The following is a 26252-nucleotide window of genomic DNA, read 5'->3' as shown; positions in this document are numbered from 1 at the left end:
TGGGTATTATATTGTATTACAGAGCTTGGGTATTATATTGTAATGCAGAGTGTGGGTATTATATTGTATTGCAGAGTGTGGGTATTATATTGTATTGCAGAGTGTGGGTATTATATTGTATTGCAGAGTGTGGGTATTATATTCTGATGCAGAGTGTGGCTATTATATTCTATTGCAGAGTGTGGGTATTATATTCTATTGCAGAGTGTGGGTATTATATTTAATTGCAGAGTGTGGGTTTTATATTCCATTGCAGTGTGTGGGTATTATATTGTATTGCAGAGTGTGGGTATTATATTCTATTGCAGAGTGTGGGTATTATATTCCATTGCAGAGTGTGGGTATTATATTGTATTGCAGAGTGTGGGTATTATATTGTATTACAGAGCTTGGGTATTATATTGTAATGCAGAGTGTGGGTATTATATTGCATTGCAGAGTGTTCGTATTATATTGTATTGCAGAGTGTGGGTATTATATTGTATTGCAGAGTGTGGGTATTATATTGTATTGCAGAGTGTGGGTATTATATTCTGATGCAGAGTGTGGCTATTATATTCTATTGCAGAGTGTGGGTATTATATTCTATTGCAGAGTGTGGGTATTATATTTAATTGCAGAGTGTGGGTTTTATATTCCATTGCAGTGTGTGGGTATTATATTGTATTGCAGAGTGTGGGTATTATATTCTATTGCAGAGTGTGGGTATTATATTCCATTGCAGAGTGTGGGTATTATATTGTATTGCAGAGTGTGGGTATTATATTGTATTGCAGAGTGTGGGTATTATATTCTGTTGCAGAGTGTGGGTATTATATTCTATTGCAGAGTGTGGGTATGAAATACTATTGCAGAGTGTGGGTATTATATTCTATTGCAGAGTGTGGGTATGAAATACTATTGCAGAGTGTGGGTATTATATTCTATTGCAGAGTGTGGGTATGAAATACTATTGCAGAGTGCGGGGATTATATTGTATTGCAGAGTGTGGGGATTATATTGTATTGCAGAGTGTGGGTATTATATTGTATTGCAGAGTGTGGGTATTATATTGTATTGCAGAGTGTGGGTATTATATTGTATTGCAGAGTGTGCGTATTATATTGTATTGCAGAGTGTGGGTATTATATTGTATTGCTGAGTGTGGGTAGTGTATTGTATTGCAGAGTGTGGGTATTATATTGTATTGCAGAGTGTGGGTATTATATTGTATTGCAGACTGTGGGTATTATATTGTATTGCAGAGTGTGGGTATTATATTGTATTGCAGACTGTGGGTATTATATTGTATTGCAGAGTGTGGGTATTATATTGTATTGTAGAGTGTGGGTATTATATTGTATTGCTGAGTGTGGGTAGTATATTGCATTGCAGAGTGTGGGTATTATATTGTATTGCAGAGTGTGGGTATTATATTGTATTGCAGAGTGTGGGTATTATATTCCATTGCAGAGTGTGGGTATTATATTCCATTGCAGAGTGTGGGTATTATATTGTATTGCAGAGCGTGGGTATTATATTGTATTGCAGAGTGTGGGTATTATATTCCATTGTAGAGTGTGGGTATTATATTCCATTGCAGAGTGTGGGTATTATATTGTATTGCAGAGTGTGGGTGTTATATTGTATTGCAGAGTGTGGGTATTATATTGTATTACAGAGCTTGGGTATTATATTGTAATGCAGAGTGTGGGTATTATATTGCATTGCAGAGTGTTCGTATTATATTGTATTGCAGAGTGTGGGTATTATATTGTATTGCAGAGTGTGGGTATTATATTGTATTGCAGAGTGTGGGTATTATATTCTGATGCAGAGTGTGGCTATTATATTCTATTGCAGAGTGTGGGTATTATATTCTATTGCAGAGTGTGGGTATTATATTTAATTGCAGAGTGTGGGTATTATATTCCATTGCAGTGTGTGGGTATTATATTGTATTGCAGAGTGTGGGTATTATATTCTATTGCAGAGTGTGGGTATTATATTCCATTGCAGAGTGTGGGTATTATATTGTATTGCAGAGTGTGGGTATTATATTGTATTGCAGAGTGTGGGTATTATATTCTGTTGCAGAGTGTGGGTATTATATTCTATTGCAGAGTGTGGGTATGAAATACTGTTGCAGAGTGTGGGTATTATATTCTATTGCAGAGTGTGGGTATGAAATACTATTGCAGAGTGTGGGTATTATATTCTATTGCAGAGTGTGGGTATGAAATACTATTGCAGAGTGTGGGTAGTATATTGTATTGCAGAGTGTGGGTATTATATTGTATTGCAGAGTGTGGGTATTATATTGTATTGCAGAGTGTGGGTATTATATTCCATTGCAGAGTGTGGGTATTATATTGCATTGCAGAGTGTTCGTATTATATTGTATTGCAGAGTGTGGGTATTATATTGTATTGCAGAGTGTGGGTATTATATTGTATTGCAGAGTGTGGGTATTATATTCCATTGAAGAGTGTGGGTATTATATTCCATTGCAGAGTGTGGGTATTATATTGTATTGCAGAGTGTGGGTATTATATTGTATTGCAGAGTGTGGGTATTATATTCCATTGTAGAGTGTGGGTATTATATTCCATTGCAGAGTGTGGGTATTATATTGTATTGCAGAGTGTGGGTGTTATATTGTATTGCAGAGTGTGGGTATTATATTGTATTACAGAGCTTGGGTATTATATTGTAATGCAGAGTGTGGGTATTATATTGCATTGCAGAGTGTTCGTATTATATTGTATTGCAGAGTGTGGGTATTATATTGTATTGCAGAGTGTGGGTATTATATTGTATTGCAGAGTGTGGGTATTATATTCTGATGCAGAGTGTGGCTATTATATTCTATTGCAGAGTGTGGGTATTATATTCTATTGCAGAGTGTGGGTATTATATTTAATTGCAGAGTGTGGGTTTTATATTCCATTGCAGTGTGTGGGTATTATATTGTATTGCAGAGTGTGGGTATTATATTCTATTGCAGAGTGTGGGTATTATATTCCATTGCAGAGTGTGGGTATTATATTGTATTGCAGAGTGTGGGTATTATATTGTATTGCAGAGTGTGGGTATTATATTCTGTTGCAGAGTGTGGGTATTATATTCTATTGCAGAGTGTGGGTATGAAATACTATTGCAGAGTGTGGGTATTATATTCTATTGCAGAGTGTGGGTATGAAATACTATTGCAGAGTGTGGGTATTATATTCTATTGCAGAGTGTGGGTATGAAATACTATTGCAGAGTGCGGGGATTATATTGTATTGCAGAGTGTGGGGATTATATTGTATTGCAGAGTGTGGGTATTATATTGTATTGCAGAGTGTGGGTATTATATTGTATTGCAGAGTGTGGGTATTATATTGTATTGCAGAGTGTGCGTATTATATTGTATTGCAGAGTGTGGGTATTATATTGTATTGCTGAGTGTGGGTAGTGTATTGTATTGCAGAGTGTGGGTATTATATTGTATTGCAGAGTGTGGGTATTATATTGTATTGCAGACTGTGGGTATTATATTGTATTGCAGAGTGTGGGTATTATATTGTATTGCAGACTGTGGGTATTATATTGTATTGCAGAGTGTGGGTATTATATTGTATTGTAGAGTGTGGGTATTATATTGTATTGCTGAGTGTGGGTAGTATATTGCATTGCAGAGTGTGGGTATTATATTGTATTGCAGAGTGTGGGTATTATATTGTATTGCAGAGTGTGGGTATTATATTCCATTGCAGAGTGTGGGTATTATATTCCATTGCAGAGTGTGGGTATTATATTGTATTGCAGAGTGTGGGTATTATATTGTATTGCAGAGTGTGGGTATTATATTCCATTGTAGAGTGTGGGTATTATATTCCATTGCAGAGTGTGGGTATTATATTGTATTGCAGAGTGTGGGTGTTATATTGTATTGCAGAGTGTGGGTATTATATTGTATTACAGAGCTTGGGTATTATATTGTAATGCAGAGTGTGGGTATTATATTGCATTGCAGAGTGTTCGTATTATATTGTATTGCAGAGTGTGGGTATTATATTGTATTGCAGAGTGTGGGTATTATATTGTATTGCAGAGTGTGGGTATTATATTCTGATGCAGAGTGTGGCTATTATATTCTATTGCAGAGTGTGGGTATTATATTCTATTGCAGAGTGTGGGTATTATATTTAATTGCAGAGTGTGGGTATTATATTCCATTGCAGTGTGTGGGTATTATATTGTATTGCAGAGTGTGGGTATTATATTCTATTGCAGAGTGTGGGTATTATATTCCATTGCAGAGTGTGGGTATTATATTGTATTGCAGAGTGTGGGTATTATATTGTATTGCAGAGTGTGGGTATTATATTCTGTTGCAGAGTGTGGGTATTATATTCTATTGCAGAGTGTGGGTATGAAATACTATTGCAGAGTGTGGGTATTATATTCTATTGCAGAGTGTGGGTATGAAATACTATTGCAGAGTGTGGGTATTATATTCTATTGCAGAGTGTGGGTATGAAATACTATTGCAGAGTGTGGGTAGTATATTGTATTGCAGAGTGTGGGTATTATATTGTATTGCAGAGTGTGGGTATTATATTGTATTGCAGAGTGTGGGTATTATATTCCATTGCAGAGTGTGGGTATTATATTCCATTGCAGTGTGTGGGTATTATATTGTATTGCAGAGTGTGGGTATTATATTGTATTGCAGAGTGTGGGTAGTATATTGTATTGCAGAGTGTGGGTATTATATTGTATTGCAGAGTGTGGGTATTATATTGTATTGCAGAGTGTGGGTATTATATTCCATTGCAGAGTGTGGGTATTATATTCCATTGCAGAGTGTGGGTATTATATTGTATTGCAGAGTGTGGGTATTATATTGTATTGCAGAGTGTGGGTATAATATTCCATTGCAGAGTGTGGGTATTATATTCCATTGCAGAGTGTGGGTATTATATTGTATTGCAGAGTGTGGGTGTTATATTGTATTGCAGAGTGTGGGTATTATATTGTATTGCAGAGTGTGGGTATTATATTGTATTGCAGACTGTGGGTATTATATTGTATTGCAGAGTGTGGGTATTATATTGTATTGCAGACTGATGGTATTATATTGTATTGCAGAGTGTGGGTATTATATTGTATTGCAGAGTGTGGGTATTATATTGTATTGCTGAGTGTGGGTAGTATATTGTATTGCAGAGTGTGGGTATTATATTGTATTGCAGAGTGTGGGTATTATATTGTATTGCAGAGTGTGGGTATTATATTCCATTGCAGAGTGTGGGTATTATATTCCATTGCAGAGTGTGGGTATTATATTGTATTGCAGAGTGTGGGTATTATATTGTATTGCAGAGTGTGGGTATTATATTCCATTGCAGAGTGTGGGTATTATATTCCATTGCAGAGTGTGGGTGTTATATTGTATTGCCGAGTGTGGGTGTTATATTGTATTGCAGAGTGTGGGTATTATATTGTATTACAGAGCTTGGGTATTATATTGTAATGCAGAGTGTGGGTATTATATTGCATTGCAGAGTGTTCGTATTATATTGTATTGCAGAGTGTGGGTATTATATTGTATTGCAGAGTGTGGGTATTATATTCTGATGCAGAGTGTGGCTATTATATTCTATTGCAGAGTGTGGGTATTATATTCTCTTGCAGAGTGTGGGTATTATATTTAATTGCAGAGTGTGGGTATTATATTCCATTGCAGTGTGTGGGTATTATATTGTATTGCAGAGTGTGGGTATTATATTCTATTGCAGAGTGTGGGTATTATATTCCATTGCAGAGTGTGGGTATTATATTGTATTGCAGAGTGTGGGTATTATATTGTATTGCAGAGTGTGGGTATTATATTCTGTTGCAGAGTGTGGGTATTATATTCTATTGCAGAGTGTGGGTATGAAATACTATTGCAGAGTGTGGGTATTATATTCTATTGCAGAGTGTGGGTATGAAATACTATTGCAGAGTGTGGGTATTATATTCTATTGCAGAGTGTAGGTATGAAATACTATTGCAGAGTGCGGGGATTATATTGTATTGCAGAGTGTGGGGATTATATTGTATTGCAGAGTGTGGGTATTATATTGTATTGCAGAGTGTGGGTATTATATTGTATTGCAGAGTGTGGGTATTATATTGTATTGCAGAGTGTGGGTATTATATTGTATTGCAGAGTGTGGGTATTATATTGTATTGCTGAGTGTGGGTAGTGTATTGTATTGCAGAGTGTGGGTATTATATTGTATTGCAGAGTGTGTGTATTATATTGTATTGCAGACTGTGGGTATTATATTGTATTGCAGAGTGTGGGTATTATATTGTATTGCAGACTGTGGGTATTATATTGTATTGCCGAGTGTGGGTATTATATTGTATTGCAGAGTGTGGGTATTATATTCCATTGCAGAGTGTGGGTATTATATTCCATTGCAGAGTGTGGGTATTATATTGTATTGCAGAGTGTGGGTATTATATTGTATTGCAGAGTGTGGGTATTATATTCCATTGCAGAGTGTGGGTATTATATTCCATTGCAGAGTGTGGGTATTATATTCTATTGCAGAGTGTGGGTGTTATATTGTATTGCAGAGTGTGGGTATTATATTGTATTACAGAGCTTGGGTATTATATTGTAATGCAGAGTGTCGGTATTATATTGTATTGCAGAGTGTGGGTATTATATTGCATTGCAGAGTGTTCGTATTATATTGTATTGCAGAGTGTGGGTATTATATTGTATTGCAGAGTGTGGGTATTATATTGTATTGCAGAGTGTGGGTATTATATTGTATTGCAGACTGTGGGTATTATATTGTATTGCAGAGTGTGGGTATTATATTGTATTGCAGAGTGTGGGTATTATATTGTATTGCTGAGTGTGGGTAGTATATTGTATTGCAGAGTGTGGGTATTATATTGTATTGCAGAGTGTGGGTATTATATTTTATTGCAGAGTGTGGGTATTATATTCCATTGCAGAGTGTGGGTATTATATTCCATTGCAGAGTGTGGGTATTATATTGTATTGCAGAGTGTGGGTATTATATTGTATTGCAGAGTGTGGGTATTATATTCCATTGCAGAGTGTGGGTGTTATATTGTATTGCAGAGTGTGGGTATTATATTGTATTACAGAGCTTGGGTATTATATTGTAATGCAGAGTGTGGGTATTATATTGTATTGCAGAGTGTGGGTATTATATTGCATTGCAGAGTGTTCGTATTATATTGTATTGCAGAGTGTGGGTATTATATTGTATTGCAGAGTGTGGGTATTATATTCTGATGCAGAGTGTGGCTATTATATTCTATTGCAGTGTGTGGGTATTATATTCTATTGCAGAGTGTGGGTATTATATTTAATTGCAGAGTGTGGGTATTATATTCCATTGCAGAGTGTAGGTATTATATTGTATTGCAGAGTGTGGGTATTATATTCTATTGCAGAGTGTGGGTATTATATTCCATTGCAGAGTGTGGGTATTATATTGTATTGCAGAGTGTGGGTATTATATTGTATTGCAGAGTGTGGGTATTATATTCTGTTGCAGAGTGTGGGTATTATATTCTATTGCAGAGTGTGGGTATGAAATACTATTGCAGAGTGTGGGTATTATAATCTACTGCAGAGTGTGGGTATGAAATACTATTGCAGAGTGTGGGTATTATATTCTATTGCAGAGTGTGGGTATGAAATACTATTGCAGAGTGCGGGGATTATATTGTATTGCAGAGTGTGGGGATTATATTGTATTGCAGAGTGTGGGTATTATATTGTATTGCAGACTGTGGGTATTATATTGTATTGCAGAGTGTGGGTATTATATTGTATTGCTGAGTGTGGGTAGTATATTGTATTGCAGAGTGTGGGTATTATATTGTATTGCAGAGTGTGGGTATTATATTGTATTGCAGACTGTGGGTATTATATTGTATTGCAGAGTGTGGGTATTATATTGTATTGCAGACTGTGGGTATTATATTGTATTGCAGAGTGTGGGTATTATATTGTATTGCAGAGTGTGGGTATTATATTGTATTGCTGAGTGTGGGTAGTATATTGTATTGCAGAGTGTGGGTATTATATTGTATTGCAGAGTGTGGGTACTATATATTGTATTGCAGAGTGTGGGTATTATATTCCATTGCAGAGTGTGGGTATTATATTCCATTGCAGAGTGTGGGTATTATATTGTATTGCAGAGTGTGGGTATTATATTGTATTGCAGAGTGTGGGTATTATATTCCATTGCAGAGTGTGGGTATTATATTCCATTGCAGAGTGTGGGTATTATATTGTATTGCAGAGTGTGGGTGTTATATTGTATTGCAGAGTGTGGGTATTATATTGTATTACAGAGCTTGGGTATTATATTGTAATGCAGAGTGTGGGTATTATATTGTATTGCAGAGTGTGGGTATTATATTGCATTGCAGAGTGTTCGTATTATATTGTATTGCAGAGTGTGGGTATTATATTGTATTGCCGAGTGTGGGTATTATATTGTATTGCAGAGTGTGGGTATTATATTCTGTTGCAGAGTGTGGCTAGTATATTCTATTGCAGAGTGTGGGTATTATATTCTATTGCAGAGTGTGGGTATTATATTTAATTGCAGAGTGTGGGTATTATATTCCATTGCGGAGTGTGGGTATTATATTGTATTGCAGAGTGTGGGTATTATATTGTATTGCAGAGTGTGGGTATTATATTGTATTGCAGAGTGTGGGTATTATATTCTGTTGCAGAGTGTGGGTATTATATTCTATTGCAGAGTGTGGGTATGAAATACTATTGCAGAGTGTGGGTATTATATTCTATTGCAGAGTGTGGGTATGAAATACTTTTGCAGAGTGTGGGTATTATATTCTATTGCAGAGTGTCGGTATGAAATACTATTGCAGAGTGCGGGGATTATATTGTATTGCAGAGTGTGGGGATTATATTGTATTGCAGAGTGTGGGTATTATATTGTATTGCAGAGTGTGGGTATTATATTGTATTGCAGAGTGTGGGTATGAAATACTATTGCAGAGTGCGGGGATTATATTGTATTGCAGAGTGTGGGGATTATATTGTATTGCAGTCTGTGGGTATTATATTGTATTGCAGAGTGTGGGTATGATATTGTATTGCAGAGTGTGGGTATTATATTGTATTGCAGAGTGTGGGTCTTATATTGTATTGCAGAGTGTGGGTATTATATTCTATTGCAGAGTGTGGGTATTATATTGTATTGCAGAGTGTGGGTATTATATTGTATTGCAGAGTGTGGGTATTATATTCTGATGCAGAGTGTGGCTATTATATTCTATTGCAGAGTGTGGGTATTATATTCTATTGCAGAGTGTGGGTATTATATTTAATTGCAGAGTGTGGGTATTATATTCCATTGCAGAGTGTGGGTATTATATTGTATTGCAGAGTGTGGGTATTATATTCTATTGCAGAGTGTGGGTATTATATTCCATTGCAGAGTGTGGGTATTATATTGTATTGCAGAGTGTGGGTATTATATTGTATTGCAGAGTGTGCATATTCTTTTCTGTTGCAGAGTGTGGGTTTTATATTCTATTGCAGAGTGTGGGTATGAAATACTATTGCAGAGTGTGGGTATTATATTCTATTGCAGAGTGTGGGTATGAAATACTATTGCAGAGTGTGGGTGTTATATTCTATTGCAGAGTGTGGGTATGAAATACTATTGCAGAGTGCGGGGATTATATTGTATTGCAGAGTGTGGGGATTATATTGTATTGCAGAGTGTGGGTATTATATTGTATTGCAGAGTGTGGGTATTATATTGTATTGCAGAGTGTGGGTATTATATTGTATTGCAGAGTGTGGGTATTATATTGTATTGCAGAGTGTGGGTATTATATTGTATTGCAGAGTGTGGGTATTATATTGTATTGCAGAGTGTGGGTATTATATTGTATTGCAGAGTGTGGGTATTATATTCCATTGCAGAGTGTGGGTATCATATTCCATTGCAGAGTGTGGGTATTATATTGTATTGCAGAGTGTGGGTGTTATATTGTATTGCAGAGTGTGGGTATTATATTGTATTACAGAGCTTGGGTATTATATTGTAATGCAGAGTGTGGGTATTATATTGTATTGCAGAGTGTGGGTATTATATTGCATTGCAGAGTGTTCGTATTATATTGTATTGCAGAGTGTGGGTATTATATTGTATTGCAGAGTGTGGGTATTATATTGTATTGCAGAGTGTGGGTATTATATTGTATTGCAGAGTGTGGGTATTATATTGTATTGCAGAGTGTGGGTATTATATTCCATTGCAGAGTGTGGGTATCATATTCCATTGCAGAGTGTGGGTATTATATTGTATTGCAGAGTGTGGGTGTTATATTGTATTGCAGAGTGTGGGTATTATATTGTATTACAGAGCTTGGGTATTATATTGTAATGCAGAGTGTGGGTATTATATTGTATTGCAGAGTGTGGGTATTATATTGCATTGCAGAGTGTTCGTATTATATTGTATTGCAGAGTGTGGGTATTATATTGTATTGCAGAGTGTGGGTATTATATTGTATTGCAGAGTGTGGGTATTATATTCTGTTGCAGAGTGTGGCTAGTATATTCTATTGCAGAGTGTGGGTATTATATTCTATTGCAGAGTGTGGGTATTATATTTAATTGCAGAGTGTGGGTATTATATTCCATTGCAGAGTGTGGGTATTATATTGTATTGCAGAGTGTGGGTATTATATTCTATTGCAGAGTGTGGGTATTATATTCCATTGCAGAGTGTGGGTATTATATTGTATTGCAGAGTGTGGGTATTATATTGTATTGCAGAGTGTGGGTATTATATTCTGTTGCAGAGTGTGGGTATTATATTCTATTGCAGAGTGTGGGTATGAAATACTATTGCAGAGTGTGGGTATTATATTCTATTGCAGAGTGTGGGTATGAAATACTATTGCAGAGTGTGGGTATTATATTCTATTGCAGAGTGTGGGTATGAAATACTATTGCAGAGTGCGGGGATTATATTGTATTGCAGAGTGTGGGGATTATATTGTATTGCAGAGTGTGGGTATTATATTGTATTGCAGAGTGTGGGTATTATATTGTATTGCAGAGTGTGGGTATTATATTGTATTGCAGAGTGTGGGTATTATATTGTATTGCAGAGTGTGGGTATTATATTGTATTGCTGAGTGTGGGTAGTATATTGTATTGCAGAGTGTGGGCATTATATTGTATTGCAGAGTGTTCGTATTATATTCTATTGCAGAGTGTGGGTATTATATTGTATTGCAGAGTGTGGGTATTATATTGTATTGCAGACTGTGGGTATTATATTGTATTGCAGAGTGTGGGTATTATATTCCATTGCAGAGTGTGGGTATTATATTGTATTGCAGAGTGTGGGTATTATATTGTATTGCAGAGTGTGGGTATTATATTCCATTGCAGAGTGTGGGTATTATATTGTATTGCAGAGTGTGGGTATTATATTGTATTGCAGAGTGTGGTTATTATATTGTATTACAGAGTGTGGGTATTATATTGTATTGCAGAGTGTGGGTATTATATTCCATTGCAGAGTGTGGGTATTATATTGTATTGCAGAGTGTGGGTATTATATTGTATTACAGGATGTGGGTATTATATTCTATTGCAGAGTGTGGGTATTATATTGTATTGCAGAGTGTGGGTATTATATTCCATTGCAGAGTGTGGGTATTATATTGTATTGCAGAGTGTGGTTATTATATTGTATTACAGAGTGTGGGCCTTATATTGTATTGCAGAGTGTGGGTATTATATTGTATTGCAGAGTGTGGGTATTATATTGTATTGCAGAGTGTGGGTATTATATTGTATTGCAGAGTGTGGGTATTATATTGTATTGCAGAGTATGGGTATTATATTGTATTGCAGAGTGTGGTTATTATATTGTATTGCAGAGTGTGGGTATTATATTGTATTGCAGAGTGTGGGTATTATATTGTATTGCAGAGTGTGGGTATTATATTGTATTGCAGAGTGTGGGTATTATATTGTATTGCAGAGTGTGGGTATTATATTGTATTGCTGAGTGTGGGTAGTATATTGTATTGCAGAGTGTGGGTATTATATTGCATTGCAGAGTGTTCGTATTATATTGTATTGCAGAGTGTGGGTATTATATTGTATTGCAGAGTGTGGGTATTATATTGTATTGCAGAGTGTGGGTATTATATTCTGTTGCAGAGTGTGGCTAGTATATTCTATTGCAGAGTGTGGGTATTATATTCTATTGCAGAGTGTGGGTATTATATTTAATTGCAGAGTGTGGGTATTATATTCCATTGCAGAGTGTGGGTATTATATTGTATTGCAGAGTGTGGGTATTATATTCTATTGCAGAGTGTGGGTATTATATTCCATTGCAGAGTGTGGGTATTATATTGTATTGCAGAGTGTGGGTATTATATTGTATTGCAGAGTGTGGGTATTATATTCTGTTGCAGAGTGTGGGTATTATATTCTATTGCAGAGTGTGGGTATGAAATACTATTGCAGAGTGTGGGTATTATATTCTATTGCAGAGTGTGGGTATGAAATACTATTGCAGAGTGTGGGTATTATATTCTATTGCAGAGTGTGGGTATGAAATACTATTGCAGAGTGCGGGGATTATATTGTATTGCAGAGTGTGGGGATTATATTGTATTGCAGAGTGTGGGTATTATATTGTATTGCAGAGTGTGGGTATTATATTGTATTGCAGAGTGTGGGTATTATATTGTATTGCAGAGTGTGGGTATTATATTGTATTGCAGAGTGTGGGTATTATATTGTATTGCTGAGTGTGGGTAGTATATTGTATTGCAGAGTGTGGGCATTATATTGTATTGCAGAGTGTTCGTATTATATTCTATTGCAGAGTGTGGGTATTATATTGTATTGCAGAGTGTGGGTATTATATTGTATTGCAGACTGTGGGTATTATATTGTATTGCAGAGTGTGGGTATTATATTCCATTGCAGAGTGTGGGTATTATATTGTATTGCAGAGTGTGGGTATTATATTGTATTGCAGAGTGTGGGTATTATATTCCATTGCAGAGTGTGGGTATTATATTGTATTGCAGAGTGTGGGTATTATATTGTATTGCAGAGTGTGGTTATTATATTGTATTACAGAGTGTGGGTATTATATTGTATTGCAGAGTGTGGGTATTATATTCCATTGCAGAGTGTGGGTATTATATTGTATTGCAGAGTGTGGGTATTATATTGTATTACAGGATGTGGGTATTATATTCTATTGCAGAGTGTGGGTATTATATTGTATTGCAGAGTGTGGGTATTATATTCCATTGCAGAGTGTGGGTATTATATTGTATTGCAGAGTGTGGTTATTATATTGTATTACAGAGTGTGGGCCTTATATTGTATTGCAGAGTGTGGGTATTATATTGTATTGCAGAGTGTGGGTATTATATTGTATTGCAGAGTGTGGGTATTATATTGTATTGCAGAGTGTGGGTATTATATTGTATTGCAGAGTATGGGTATTATATTGTATTGCAGAGTGTGGTTATTATATTGTATTGCAGAGTGTGGGTATTATATTGTATTGCAGAGTGTGGTTATTATATTGTATTGCAGAATGTGGGTATTATATTGTATTGCAGAGTGTGGGGATTATATTGTATTGCAGAGTGTGGGTATTATATTGTACTGCAGAGTGTGGGTATTATATTCTATTGCAGAGTGTGGGTATTATATTCTATTGCAGAGTGTGGGTATTATATTATATTGCAGAGTGTGGGTATTCTATTGTATTGCAGAGTGTGGGTATTACATTCTATTGCAGAGTGTGGGTATTATATTGTATTGCAGAGTGTGGGAATTATATTCCATTGCAGAGTGTGGGTATTATATTGTATTGCAGAGTGTGGGTATTATATTGTATTGCAGAGTGTGGGGATTATATTGTATTGCAGAGTGTGGGGATTATATTGTATTGCAGAGGGTGGTATCTTGTTCCGGGGGTTCCTTGCTGCAGAGTATCCGTCTCTGGGGAAATCCCTTTTGCTGCGGCGCGTGACGTCACGCCTTTGACGTAACGTGCGTGCCAGTGACGCACGTCACCGACGGCCTGACGTCGCCTCTTCGCGTCTCTCCCTCCTCCCCCCTCCCCCCCCGCGTGCGCGCGGGGATTGTTTTGCGACCCGTTGCCAAGGCCCGGCCCCCGGCGCGAGGGAGTGTATTCGTTTTACGGCCGAGGTGGGAAGATGGCGGAGGGCGTGGACGGGGCAGCGAGCGGCGAGCGGGAGGACCAGGCCCAGGGCATGAAGGCCAAAGCCAACCAGTATTTCAAAGGTGAGGAGGTGTGAAGCAGCCCGGTTCATCTGGGCCCGGCCCCTCAGCCCGAGGCAGGGCCCCTCATGTGAGTGTGTGAGGGCAGGGCCTGAAACCCGGGCTGCCTAATAGTGAGAGATTGGTCAGAGTGAGGGGGGTTCGCCTGCCTAATAGTGAGGTATTGGTCACTGATGGGGGGGGGGGTGGGCTTTGGCTGCCCAATAGTGAGCCATTAATCACTGAGTGAGCCATTAATCACTATTGGCTGCCCAATAGTGAGCAATTGGTCAGAGTGAGGAGGGTTTAGTTGCCCAATAGTTAGCCATTGGGCACAGTGAGGAGGGTTTGGCTGCCCAATAGTGAGCGATTGGTCACAGTGAGGGCAGTTTACATGCCCAATAGTGAGCCATTGGTCATAGATCATAGAATTTACAGTGCAGAAGGAGGCCATTCGGCCCATCGAGTCGGCACCGGCTCCCGGAAAGAGCATCCCACTTAAGCCCACCCTATCCCCGTAACCCAGTAACCCCACCTAACCTAAGGGCAATTTATCACGGCCAATCTACCTAACTCTGCACATCTTTGGACTGTGGGAGGAAACCGGAGCACCCGGAGGAAACCCGCGCAGACACGGGGAGAACGTGCAGACTCCGCACAGACAGTGACCCAAGCCGGGAATCGAACCTGGGAGCTGTGGAGCAACTGTGCTACCGTGCTGTCCTAGTGAGGTCCCAGTGAGGGGGGAATTTGGCTGCCCAATAGTGAGCGATTGGCTACAGTCAGGGGGGTTCGGCTGCCCATTAATGAGCCATTGGTCACAGTGAGGAGAGTTTGGCTGACCAATAGTGAGCCTTTGGTCACAGTGATGAAATGAAATGAAAATCGCTTATTGTCACAAGTAGGCTTCAATGAAGTTACTGTGAAAAGCCCCTAGTCGCCACAGTCCGGCGCCTGTTCGGGGAGGCTGGTACGGGAATTGAACCGTGCTGCTGGCCTGCCTTGGTCTGCTTTAAAAGCCAGCGATTTAGCTCCGTGAGCTAAACCAGGTGAAGGTTTGGCTGCCCAATAGTGAGCTATTGGTCACAGTGAGGGGAGTGGCTGCCTAATCGTGAGCCATAGGTCACTGTGAGGAAGGTTTAGCTGCCTAATAGTGAGCCAATGGTCATAGTGAGGGATGTTTGGCTGCCTAATAGTGAGTTGTTTGTTACAAAGGGAGGTTTGGCTGCCAAAGTGTGTATATTATTATGGATGTTGAATGCTGCGCCAGTAGTAGGTACCAGAGCGACTGGCACTAACTGACAGGTGGGGACTTACCTGAAGGCACTCTGATGCTGCCACTGACATGTTTAACTAGGTGAGATTCACACACACACACATATCAATCACATCTGCAAAGGTTTCTAGCACTTTGAAGTATTTGTTTATGTACAGACTCAGTCATCGGCCAGGAGCCTGAAATTTACAGACAGCTTCTATTTCCATCTTATTGATTTTGCACTGCTCCAGTTACCTGTTGCAACCTGTTCAGGCAATGCTCTTAAAGGGCCAGGCCAGGTGGATTGGGACATTGCAGCGAAGCCCTCCCTAACTTCTTGGTCACATGATAGAAGATTTACACGTTAGTTTCCTACATTACAGCAGCGACCACCTGCGTGCTAGCTCGTTGTGATTCACAAGCGAGGACACCCTCGTCCCTCTGTGCAGGACTATCCTGCAATCTCTCCATTTAAAGATTCTTCCTTCCCGATGCCATGGGGAACAGATTCTGTTCACTGCAACAAAACCCCGTTTGTGATTTCGAATATGTCGGATCTCCTGTGCAGCTTCCTTGCCCTCGGAAGAACAATTCCAGCTTCTCCAAATTCACCACACCACTGCAGTTCCTCGGCCTGTTCAGCATTCTGATAAAGCTCTCCTGGCATCTGGTATAAATTTATTGGAAGCTCGTGACTTTTTAGCAAAAACAATGTGATGGTGGGCAGGGGGCCTCTGGAAATTTGAGCGTGATGCTCAGATGAAGTTCGTCCTGTGTTACCTGGATTTTCCTGATCTCGGCACGTAGGATAGATGAAGTTACAGAGAGTGATACAGCAGAATATAGATAAATTGGAGAGTTGGGCAGAGAAATGGCAGATGGAGTTCAATCTGGCCAAATGCAAGGTGGCTCTGGGAATAGTGGATGCATTGGTAGTCATCTTCCGGGATTCTATTGACTCTGGAGCAGTCCCTGCATTTTGGAGGGTAGCTAATGTCACTCCAATATTCAAAATAGGCAGGAAGAGAGAAAACGGAATTATAGACCACTAAGCCTAACACTGGCAGTGGGGAAAATTCTTGAATCCAACAACAAGGACTTTATAGCGGAACATTTAGAAAGCAGTGGCAGGATCAGTCAGAGTCAGCATGGATTTATGAAGGGGAAATCATGCTTGACAAATTTGTTGGAATTCTTTGAAGATGTAACTAGTACAAGGGGGAGCCAGTCGATATGGTGTATTTGGACTTTCTGAAGGCGCTTGACAAAGTCCCGTGTAAGAGATTATTGCGCAAGATTAAAGCGGTTTGGGGGAAATGTATTGAGGTGGATAGAAAACTGGTTGTCAGAGAGAAAACAAAGAGTAGGAATTAATGGGTCCTTTTCAAATTGGCAGGCAGTAACCAGTGGGGTACCACAGGGGTCGGTACTGGGACCCCAGCTATTCACAATATATATTAATGATTTGGATGAGGGAACAAAATGTAACATCTCAAAGTTTGCAGATGATACCAAGTTGAGTGGGAGTGTGAAATGTGACAAGGATGCAGGGATCCTACAGCATGATCTGGACAGGTTGGGCCAGTGGGCAATTCAATGGCAGATGCAGTATAATTTGGATAAGTGGGAGGTTATTCACTTTGGAAGCAAAAACAGGAAGGCAGATTACTACCTGAACGGTTGTAAATTGGGAGAAGGGAGTGTGTGGTGGGACATTGGGTGTCCTTGTGCACCAGGCGCTGAAGGTAAGCATGCAGGTGCAGCAGGCGGTAAAGAAGGCTAATGGTATATTGACCTTCATTGCGAAAGGTTTCGAATACAGGAGCAGGGATGTGTTGCAATTATACAGAACCTTGGTGAGGCCACACCTAGAATATTGTGCGCAGTTTTGGTCTCCTTTTCTGAGGAAGGATGTTCTTGCTCTCGAGCGTGTGCAGCGAAGGTTTATCAAACTGATTCCAGGGATGGCGGGATTGTCATATGTGGAGAGATTTACTAGGTTAGGATTATTCTCGCTGAAGTTCAGAAGAATGAGGGGGGATCTCATAGAGATTTATAAAATTCTAACAGGACTAGACCGGGTTGATGCAGGGAAGATGTTACCAATGATGCGTGTGTCCAGAACCAGTGGTCACAGTCTGAGGATTCAGGGTAAACCATTTTGGACAGAGATGAGGAGACATTTCTTCACCCAAAGAGTGGTGAGCCTATGGAATTCATTACCACAAGAAATAGGCAGAAAGGTTATGGGGAGAAAGCAAGATTAGGCTGTTGAGTTGGATGATCAGCCATGATCGTGATAAATGGCGAAGCAGGCTCGAAGGGCCAAAAGGCCTCCTCCTGCTCCTATCTTCAATGTATCTATGATGCATTTTGGAAGATCAAATTCAGCTGTGAATTATACAGTAAATGGCAGAACCCTTAGGAGCATTGACATAGAGTGATCTGGGAGTTCAGGTCCACAGTTCCATGAAAGTGACAATGCCTGTGGATAAGGTGGTCAAGAAGGCATACGGCATGCTTGCCTTCATCGGCCGGGGCGTTGAGTACAAGAGTTGGCAGGTCATGTTACAGTTGTACAAAACTTTAGTTAGGCCACATTTGGAATATTGCTGCAGTTCTGGTCGCCACACTACCAGAAGGACGTGGAGGCTTTGGAGAGATAGCAAAGAAGGTTCACCAGGATGTTGCCTGGTCTGGAGGGCATTAGCTATGAGGAGAGGTTGAATAAACTCGGATTGTTTTCGTTGGAAAGACGGAGGCTGAGAGGAGACCTGATTGTGGTCTACAAAATTACGAGAGACAGCACGGTAGCACACGTGGCTAGCACTTTGGCTTCACAGCGCCAGGGTACCAATCCACCCAACCTGCATGTCTTTGGACTGTGGGAGGAAACGGGAGCACCTGGAGGAAACCCACGCAGACACGGTGAGAACGTGCAGACTCCGCACAGACAGTGACCCAGCGGGGAAGCGAACCTGGGACCCTGGCGCTGTGAAGCCACAGTGCGAGCCACTTGTGCTGCTGTGCTGTCTGAATCAGTCTCCATGTGGAGTTTGCACATTGTTCCTGTGTTCACCCCCATAACCCAAAGATGTGCAGGGTAGGTGGATTGGCCACGCTAAATTGCCCCTTAATTGGAAAATAATAATTGGGTACTCTAAATATATTGAAAAAAAGCTGACATCTCTGACTCTCCTCAAGTGATAGGACATAGAGACAGGTAATTGGGCATGATGGTATGGGGGGTGGGGGGGGGGGCAGTAACAATCTGATTACTCGTGTGTTAGTTCAATCATTATAGTTCATATATGCAGGTGGAGGACGTTGATTAAGTACCTTGAACATGGAACATTAAGTTGCCTATAAAGTTTTAATTTTGTTGGCGTGTCCCTTTAAGGAGCTGTTAGTTTGTTTATTGAATTCTCACAAAAAAGTATAAACCGAGACTTTTTGGCGTGGAGGGTAATGTCCCAGCCTAGGACTTTATGGCCAAGGAAGATGCATTTGTAACGTGGCCACAGAGGTTGAGTGTCAACCTGTCAAATCCGTCCAACACACATCAGTTCTGGATGGGAGCGATTCCTGGGTCAGCCGTGATGGAAAGTTGGAGCCTCCACCTTCACTATTCATAGCTCCAGACAACAACATGCAGGTTGCCACAGCAACTCCGACTCCCTGCGCGAACTGTGTGCAGAGAGACTTTTGGGAGCCGGGATGTTGGGTCGGTAGGAGGCAGACATTGATGTTGATAAAGCTAGTGTCCGGCAAAAGATTGGCATCTGGTTTCCAACTTCACCAACTGGCTTCAGAACGAACTGACAGGCTCCAGGGACAGAATGACCTACTGTGTCCCTATCACATGCTGAATTCCTGGGGACGGGCTTGCTTCCACAACCTTCTGAATATGAGGCGAGGATGCTGTCACTGAAGTTGTCAGTAGTGATGTCCCCTACTCGGATAGGCAGATTCTGACAAGACATTTTGGTTAATAAAATTGCTTAATTTCCCCTGGGTGTGCTCCCCGAACACACTGCAGTTAATGTGGGGAAATGAATGAAAAGTGATGGGTCCCACGTCCCAGCAATGTGGTAATTCCACTCTTGTCTGCTAGCATAGTAATGCATGTTTTATTCCTAATTAGCTGCCAGTGGGCTTTGCATAGTAATGCATGTTTTATTCCTAATTAGCTGCCAGTGGGCTTTTCACAGTAACTTCATTTGAAGCCTACTTGCGTCAATAAGCGATTTTCATTTCATTTTCATTCATTCAGTGGTCCGAGCTTGGAAATGACACGTGAGCACTGGCTAAGGGCAGGAGTGAGCTGGATGCTGACACTGGCCATGGTGGAACAGACAGCAAGTGCCCCAAAAGATGCAAAGGAAGCCGGGGATGGAACTTGCGGTGCACTGTAGTCCAGTGGGAGTCTACACCTTAAACGATGATGGTGACATCGGCAGAGTGGAGGGGGTTGTTGCAGTTCTGAAGGTCCAGCTTAAGCTGCTCATCCTGGGCTCTGCCTTGTACTTTCTACTGAATCTGTAACAAGTGCTGGCTTGGAGCTGAACAGTTGACGGTTTCTAATAGTGTTACTGTGCACTCGCTATGTCAGACACCAGTTGTGTATAATTCTCAGTTAACAGTGCAAACTAGTTTGCTGCATTGCCTGGTGTCAGTTTCTAATGCCAGCCTGTTGTTGTCCCCACAGATAAGGATTACGACAATGCCATTAAGTATTATACACTGGCCATCGAGCTGAACTCAGAGAATGCTATTTATTACGGGAACCGCAGCTTGGCATACTTACGGACTGAATGTTATGGCTACGCCTTGTCAGATGCCACCAAAGCGGTGGAGCTGGATAAGAAATACATTAAAGGATATTACAGAAGGGCAACAGCTAATATGGCACTGGGCAAGTTTAAGGCTGCGCTCAAAGACTACGATACGGTGAGTGGAAGTCTACTGATTTTTTTTCCCCCTCTAATAGTACAGGAGAAGGCCATTTAACCCCTTGGGCACGTCTCGCCATTCAGTGGGATCATGGCTGACCTGTGTCCTAACCTCAAACGCCCACCGTTGCCCCATATCATTATTATACCTTTTGGAACTGAGGCAGCGTGAACTACAATTTTCCACGTGCATTTGTGCGACCACGTTGACTCCCAACTGTGTCAATAACCAGAACAGAACCGAAGGCGGGCCCTACGGACTCGAAACGTTAACTCTTGTCTTTCTCTCTGCGCAGATGCCGGGTTTTTCCAGCATTTTGTGTCCCGGTTTCAGATGTCCAGCGTCCACAGTATTTTGAATTTCACTTACGAAACTAGGCACGGCGCCGCAGTGGTTAGCACTGCTGCCTCATGGTGCCGAGGACCCGAGTTCGATCCCGGTCTCGGGTCACTGTCCGTGTGGCGTTTGCACATTCTCCCCTTGTCTGTGTGGGTCTCACCCCCCAAAACCCAAAAATATGTGCAGGGTAGGTGGATTGACCACGCTAAATTTCCCCTTAATTGGAAAAATGAAAGGACAAGAGCAAGGAGGGTATATTAAATCTGTATGAGACACTAGTTTAGTTTTAGCTGGTGAATTGTGTCCAGTACTGGCCGCCAGGCGAGCGCATTGAGAAAGTGCAGAACAGATGCACCGGATTGGTTCCAGGCATAATGTCATGTGAGAGTACCTTTAAGAAATGGGTGTTCATTACTGCAGTGATGTCAGAGAGTGGGTGGAGCTGGGCTGTCTGTCAGCTTTTTACTTTTGTTTTAGGCTGTTTGCTGCAGGGTGTGTTTTAGTTTCGTTTTCAGTATTGGAGCTGAAGCCAGACAGAGCAGGTGTACTGTTGATATCCCTGCCATGAAAAGACTATTTCTTGATCATTTGGTGAATTCAGAATTATAAATGTTCCCAGTAGTGAATGTAAACCTAATGTGCTTCTGTTGAAAGGTGTTTCTTCGGTCTTGATGTTGTTTGGGAAGTTATTAAGGATTACTTAGTGTTGTATTCTTGGGGGGGTTGTATTTGAATTGATGGTTGCTAAGATGTTCACTGCATGTTTTAAAAAGGTTAACTTGAGCTGGTTTAGCACACTGGGCTACATCGCTGGCTTTTAAAGCCGACCCAGGCATGCCAGCAGCACGGTTCAATTCCCGTACCAGCCTCCCCGAACAGGCGCCGGAATGTGGCGACAAGGGGCTTTTCACAGTAACTTCATTTGAAGCCTACTTGTGACGAGCGATTTTCATTTCATTTTCAATCATTGAGTTCATAGAATAAACATTGTTTTGCTTTAAAAAATTATTTTCCATTTCTGCTGTACCACACCTGTAGAGTGGGCCGGGTGCTCCCCATACCACAATCTATTAAAAGTTGTGGGTCAGGTGAACTCCATGATACACTTTGGGGTTCTCTAAACCCTGGCCCATTACAATAAGGATCGCAAAAAATTACTTTTTCTTAAAGTCACTGTCGCAACGCGGCAGCCAATTTGCACACAGCAAGATCCCACAAATAGAAGTGTGATAATGACCAGATGATCTGTTCTTTTGTGATGTTGATTGAGAGATAAATATAGGTCAGGTCACCGGGAGTTACCCTTCCCACCCCCTCTTCAAAACAGTGCCACTGGGATTGTTTTCATCTACCTGCAGAGGGGCCTTGGTTTAACCTCTTCTGGAAGACTGCATTTGCGCCTCCACTCCACTGCCCTGCGAGTGTCCGGTTATGTTACTGCACTCACTCAAGCCCCGGAGTGGGACTTGAACCTAGAAGTTAGAGGCTCAGGATAGAACCAACTGAATCGCACCTGACGAGGGATTGGGTTGGCGGGAAACATTTGGGTCAGACAGCATGGGCATTGACTTGTCAACATCTGGGGCTTGATGGCCTTTAGATCTGCAAAATAAAAAGCCTGGTGAAACAAAACGGAAACAGGAAAGGGAGAGTGAGAGAGTGTTAAGGGATGTGGAAGCGAGGCAGGTGAATAGCGTCGGGATCCAGATCCTTGATGACATTCTCATGGAATGTTGGAACATGCTCCCGGGACGGGTTGGGGAGTGGATGCTGTTTCTATGTACCCAAGATAAGTGAGTGTAGTTGGAACATTCGGCATTCATTGAGGTCTTTCTCTGGCCGCTTTTCTTTCTGTTTATCGCCTCTTTTTGTTTCTCCCATACAAGACAAGCACAGCAGTGGAGGGTAGGGCACAAGGTCCCGTAGCAAGCTTTCCCAGAGTAGGTGCTACCCAGAGCTCAGCGGCAGGACCCCTGACTGGCATTCACTCTACCAATCCTTTTTTTTTAAAAATATTTTTTATTAAGGTTTTTTAACAACACAATTTTTCCCCTTACAAACAGTAAACACCACCACCACCACCCCCCCCCCAAATAACGCAAAATCTCCCTGAGCAAGATATATACATGGCAAGATGGTATATTTACATAGCTTTATACACTGGCTCTTGGCCGCACGTACCGTTTCCCCCCACCCTCCATGCCTCCATGCTATCTCCCGCTCGTCCATCCCCTCAAACAATCTCTCGTTCCCCCCCCCCAGGGTTGCTGCTGCTGCTGATCGACCTTCTTCTAATGCTCCGCGAGATATTCTAGGAACGGTTGCCACCGCCTGTAAAACCCCTGTGCAGACCCTCTCAAAGCAAACTTAATTCTCTCCAATTTTATGAACCCTGCCATGTCGTTAATGCAGGCCTCCAGCTAGGGGGCTTCGCCTCCTTCCACAATAGCAAGACCCTTCGCCGGGCTACTAGGGGCGCAAAGGCCAGAATTCCGGCCTCTTTCGCCTCCTGCACTCCCGGCTCATCCACTACTCCAAATATTGCTAGTCCCCAGCTTGGCTTGACCCGGACTTTCACCACCTGGGATATTACTCCCGCCACACCTCTCCAGAACCCCTCCAATGCCAGGCATGACCAAAACATATGGACATGGTTCGCCGGGCTCCCTGAACATCTTTCACATCTATCCTCTACCCCAAAGAACCTACTCAGCCTCGCCCTCGTCAAATGCCCTCTGTGAACCACCTTAAATTGTATCAGACTGAGCCTGGCACACGAGGAGGAGGTATTAACCCTACCCAGGGCATCAGCCCATAGCCATTCCTCAATCTCCTCCCCCAGCTCCTCCTCCCATATACCTTTCAATTCTTCTACTAGCGCTTCCCCCTCTTCTTTCATCTCTTGGTATATTTCCGACACCTTGCCCTCCCCGACCCATGCCCCCTAGATCACCCTATCTTGAACTTCTTGTGCCGGAAGCAACGGGAATTCCCTCACCTGTCGCCTCACAAAAGCCCTCACCTGCATATATCTAAATGCATTTCCCGGGGGTAACTCAAATTTCTCCTCCAGTGCCCCAAGGCTCGCAAATGTCCCGTCAATGAACAGGTCCCCCATTCTTCTTATCCCCGCCCGATGCCAGCCTTGGAACCCCCCCCCCGTCCATCTTCCCCGGGACAAACCGGTGGTTACCCCTGATCGGGGACCACACCGATGCTCCCATTGCACCCTTGTGTCTTCTCCACTGGCCCCAGATCTTTAGTGTTGCCGCCACCACCGGGCTTGTGGTGTATTTTGTCGGCGAGAGCGGCAGCGGTGCCGTTACCAACGCCCCCAGGCTCGTTCCTATACAGGACGCCATCTCCATCCTCTTCCATGCCTCCCCCTCTCCCTCCATGACCCACTTGCGGATCATCGCCACGTTTGCTGCCCAGTAGTAACTCTCTAGGTTTGGCAAAGCCAACCCTCCTCAGTCCCTGTTGCGTTCCAAGAACCCTCTCCTAACCCTCGGGGTCTTATTTGCCCACACATACCCCATAATACTCCTACCTACTCTCTTGAAAAAGCCCTTGGTGATCACGATGGGGAGGCACTGAAACACGAACAAAAACCTCGGAAGGACCACCATTTTGACCGACTGCACCCTACCCGCCAACGAGAGCGGGAGCATGTCCCATCTTTTAAAATCCTCTTCCATTTGCTCCACCACCCTCGTCAAATTCAGTTTATGTAGGGCCCCCCAACTTCTGGCTATCTGGATCCCCAGATACCGAAAACTCCTCTCCGCCCTCCTCAGCGGTAGGTCCCCTATCCCTCTTTCTTGGTCCCCTGCCTGTAATACAAAAAGCTCACTCTTCTCTACATTAAGCTTGTAGCCAGAGAACTCTCCAAACTCCTTCAGAGTCTGCATGACCTCCACCATCCCCTCCATTGGGTCCGCCACATATAGCAGCAGGTCATCCGCATATAGCGATACCCGATGCTCCTCTCCCCCGCGGACTATCCCCCTCCATTTCTGAGACTCCCTAAGTGATATGGCCAAGGGTTCGATCGCCAATGCAAACAACAGGGGGGACAGGGGCACCCCTGTCTCGTCCCTTGGTACAGCCGAAAGTACTCCGACCTCCGCCGGTTCGTCACTACGCTCGCCACCGGGGCGCTGTAAAGGAGCTTGTCCCATCTAATAAACCCTCCCCCGAACCCAAACCTGCGCAATACCTCCCAGAGGTACTCCCACTCTACTCGGTCAAAGGCTTTTTCCGCGTCCATAGCTGCCACTATCTCCGCCTGTCCCTTCTCCGATGTCATCGTTATCACGTTTAAGAGCCGCCGCACATTGGTATTTAACTGCCTGCCCTTTACGAATCCCGTTTGGTCCTCGTGAATCACCCCCGGGACACAGTCCTCAATCCTAGTGGCCAGTACCTTCGCCAATAGCTTAGCATCCACATTGAGGAGCGAAATCGGCCTGTACGATCCACATTGCAGTGGATCCTTGTCTCGCATTAGAATCAAGGAGATTGTCGCCTCCGACATTGTCTGGGGCAGGGCTTCCTCCTCACTTGCCTCGTTGAAGGTCCTCACTAGTAGCAGGGCCAGCAGGTCCACTTATTTTCTATAGAATTCCACCGGGAACCCGTCCGGCCCCGGGGCCTTCCCCGCCTGCATGCTCCCCAAACCCTTACTCAACTCCTCCAACCCAATTGGTGCCCCCAAACCAACCGCCTCCTGCTCCTCCACCGTCGGGAACCCCAGCTGGCCCAGGAATCACCTCATCCCCCCCCTTCACCCCCCTGGGGGCTGGGATCTGTACAGCTCTTCATAGAAGTCCTTGAATACCTTATTTATTTTCGTTGCACTTCGAACCGTGGCTCCCCTTTCATCTTTGATTCCCCCTATTTCCCTCGCTGCCGCCCTCTTACGGAGTTGGTGCGCCAGCATCCGACTAGCCTTTTCCCCGTACTCGTAAGTCGCCCCTTGTGCCTTCCTCCACTGTGCCTCCGCCTTGCCCGTGGTCAGCAGGTCAAACTCCGTCTGGAGCCGTCGCCTTTCCCCAAGTAATCTTTCCTCCGGGGCCTCTGCGTATCTCCTGTCCATTCGCAAGATCTCCCCCACTAACCTCTCCCTTTCCATTCCCTCTATCTTCTCCCTATGAGCCCTGATGGAGATCAGCTTTCCCCTGATCACCGCCTTCAACGCCTCCCATACCACCCCCACTCGCACCTTCCCGTTGTCGTTGGCCTCCAAGTACCTTTCAATACACCCCCTCACCTTCCCACACACCACCTCATCGGCCAGCAGTCCCACATCCAGCCGCCACAGCGGGCGTTGGTCCCCCTCCTCTCCCAGCTCCAGTTCCA

General features: G+C 42.5%; 1 protein-coding gene across 1 annotated transcript in view; it reads left to right on the top strand.

Annotated features, from left to right (window-relative positions):
* Positions 1 to 14185: 14185 nt before the first annotated feature.
* Positions 14186 to 26252, top strand: part of ppp5c (protein phosphatase 5, catalytic subunit) — a 46665-nt gene continuing 34598 nt past the window's right edge. Inside the window, exons 1-2 of the mRNA XM_072490066.1 lie at positions 14186 to 14365; positions 20308 to 20549. Of these exons, the coding sequence (XP_072346167.1) occupies positions 14278 to 14365; positions 20308 to 20549 (330 nt within the window). The 5' untranslated portion in view covers positions 14186 to 14277. The remainder of the gene's footprint in view (positions 14366 to 20307; positions 20550 to 26252) is intronic.

This window comes from Scyliorhinus torazame, chromosome 25 (genome assembly GCF_047496885.1).
Source record: "Scyliorhinus torazame isolate Kashiwa2021f chromosome 25, sScyTor2.1, whole genome shotgun sequence".
NCBI lineage: Eukaryota > Metazoa > Chordata > Chondrichthyes > Carcharhiniformes > Scyliorhinidae > Scyliorhinus > Scyliorhinus torazame.
The sequence above is the reverse complement of the archived record's forward strand: the minus strand, read 5'-3'. Positions and strand labels throughout refer to the sequence as shown.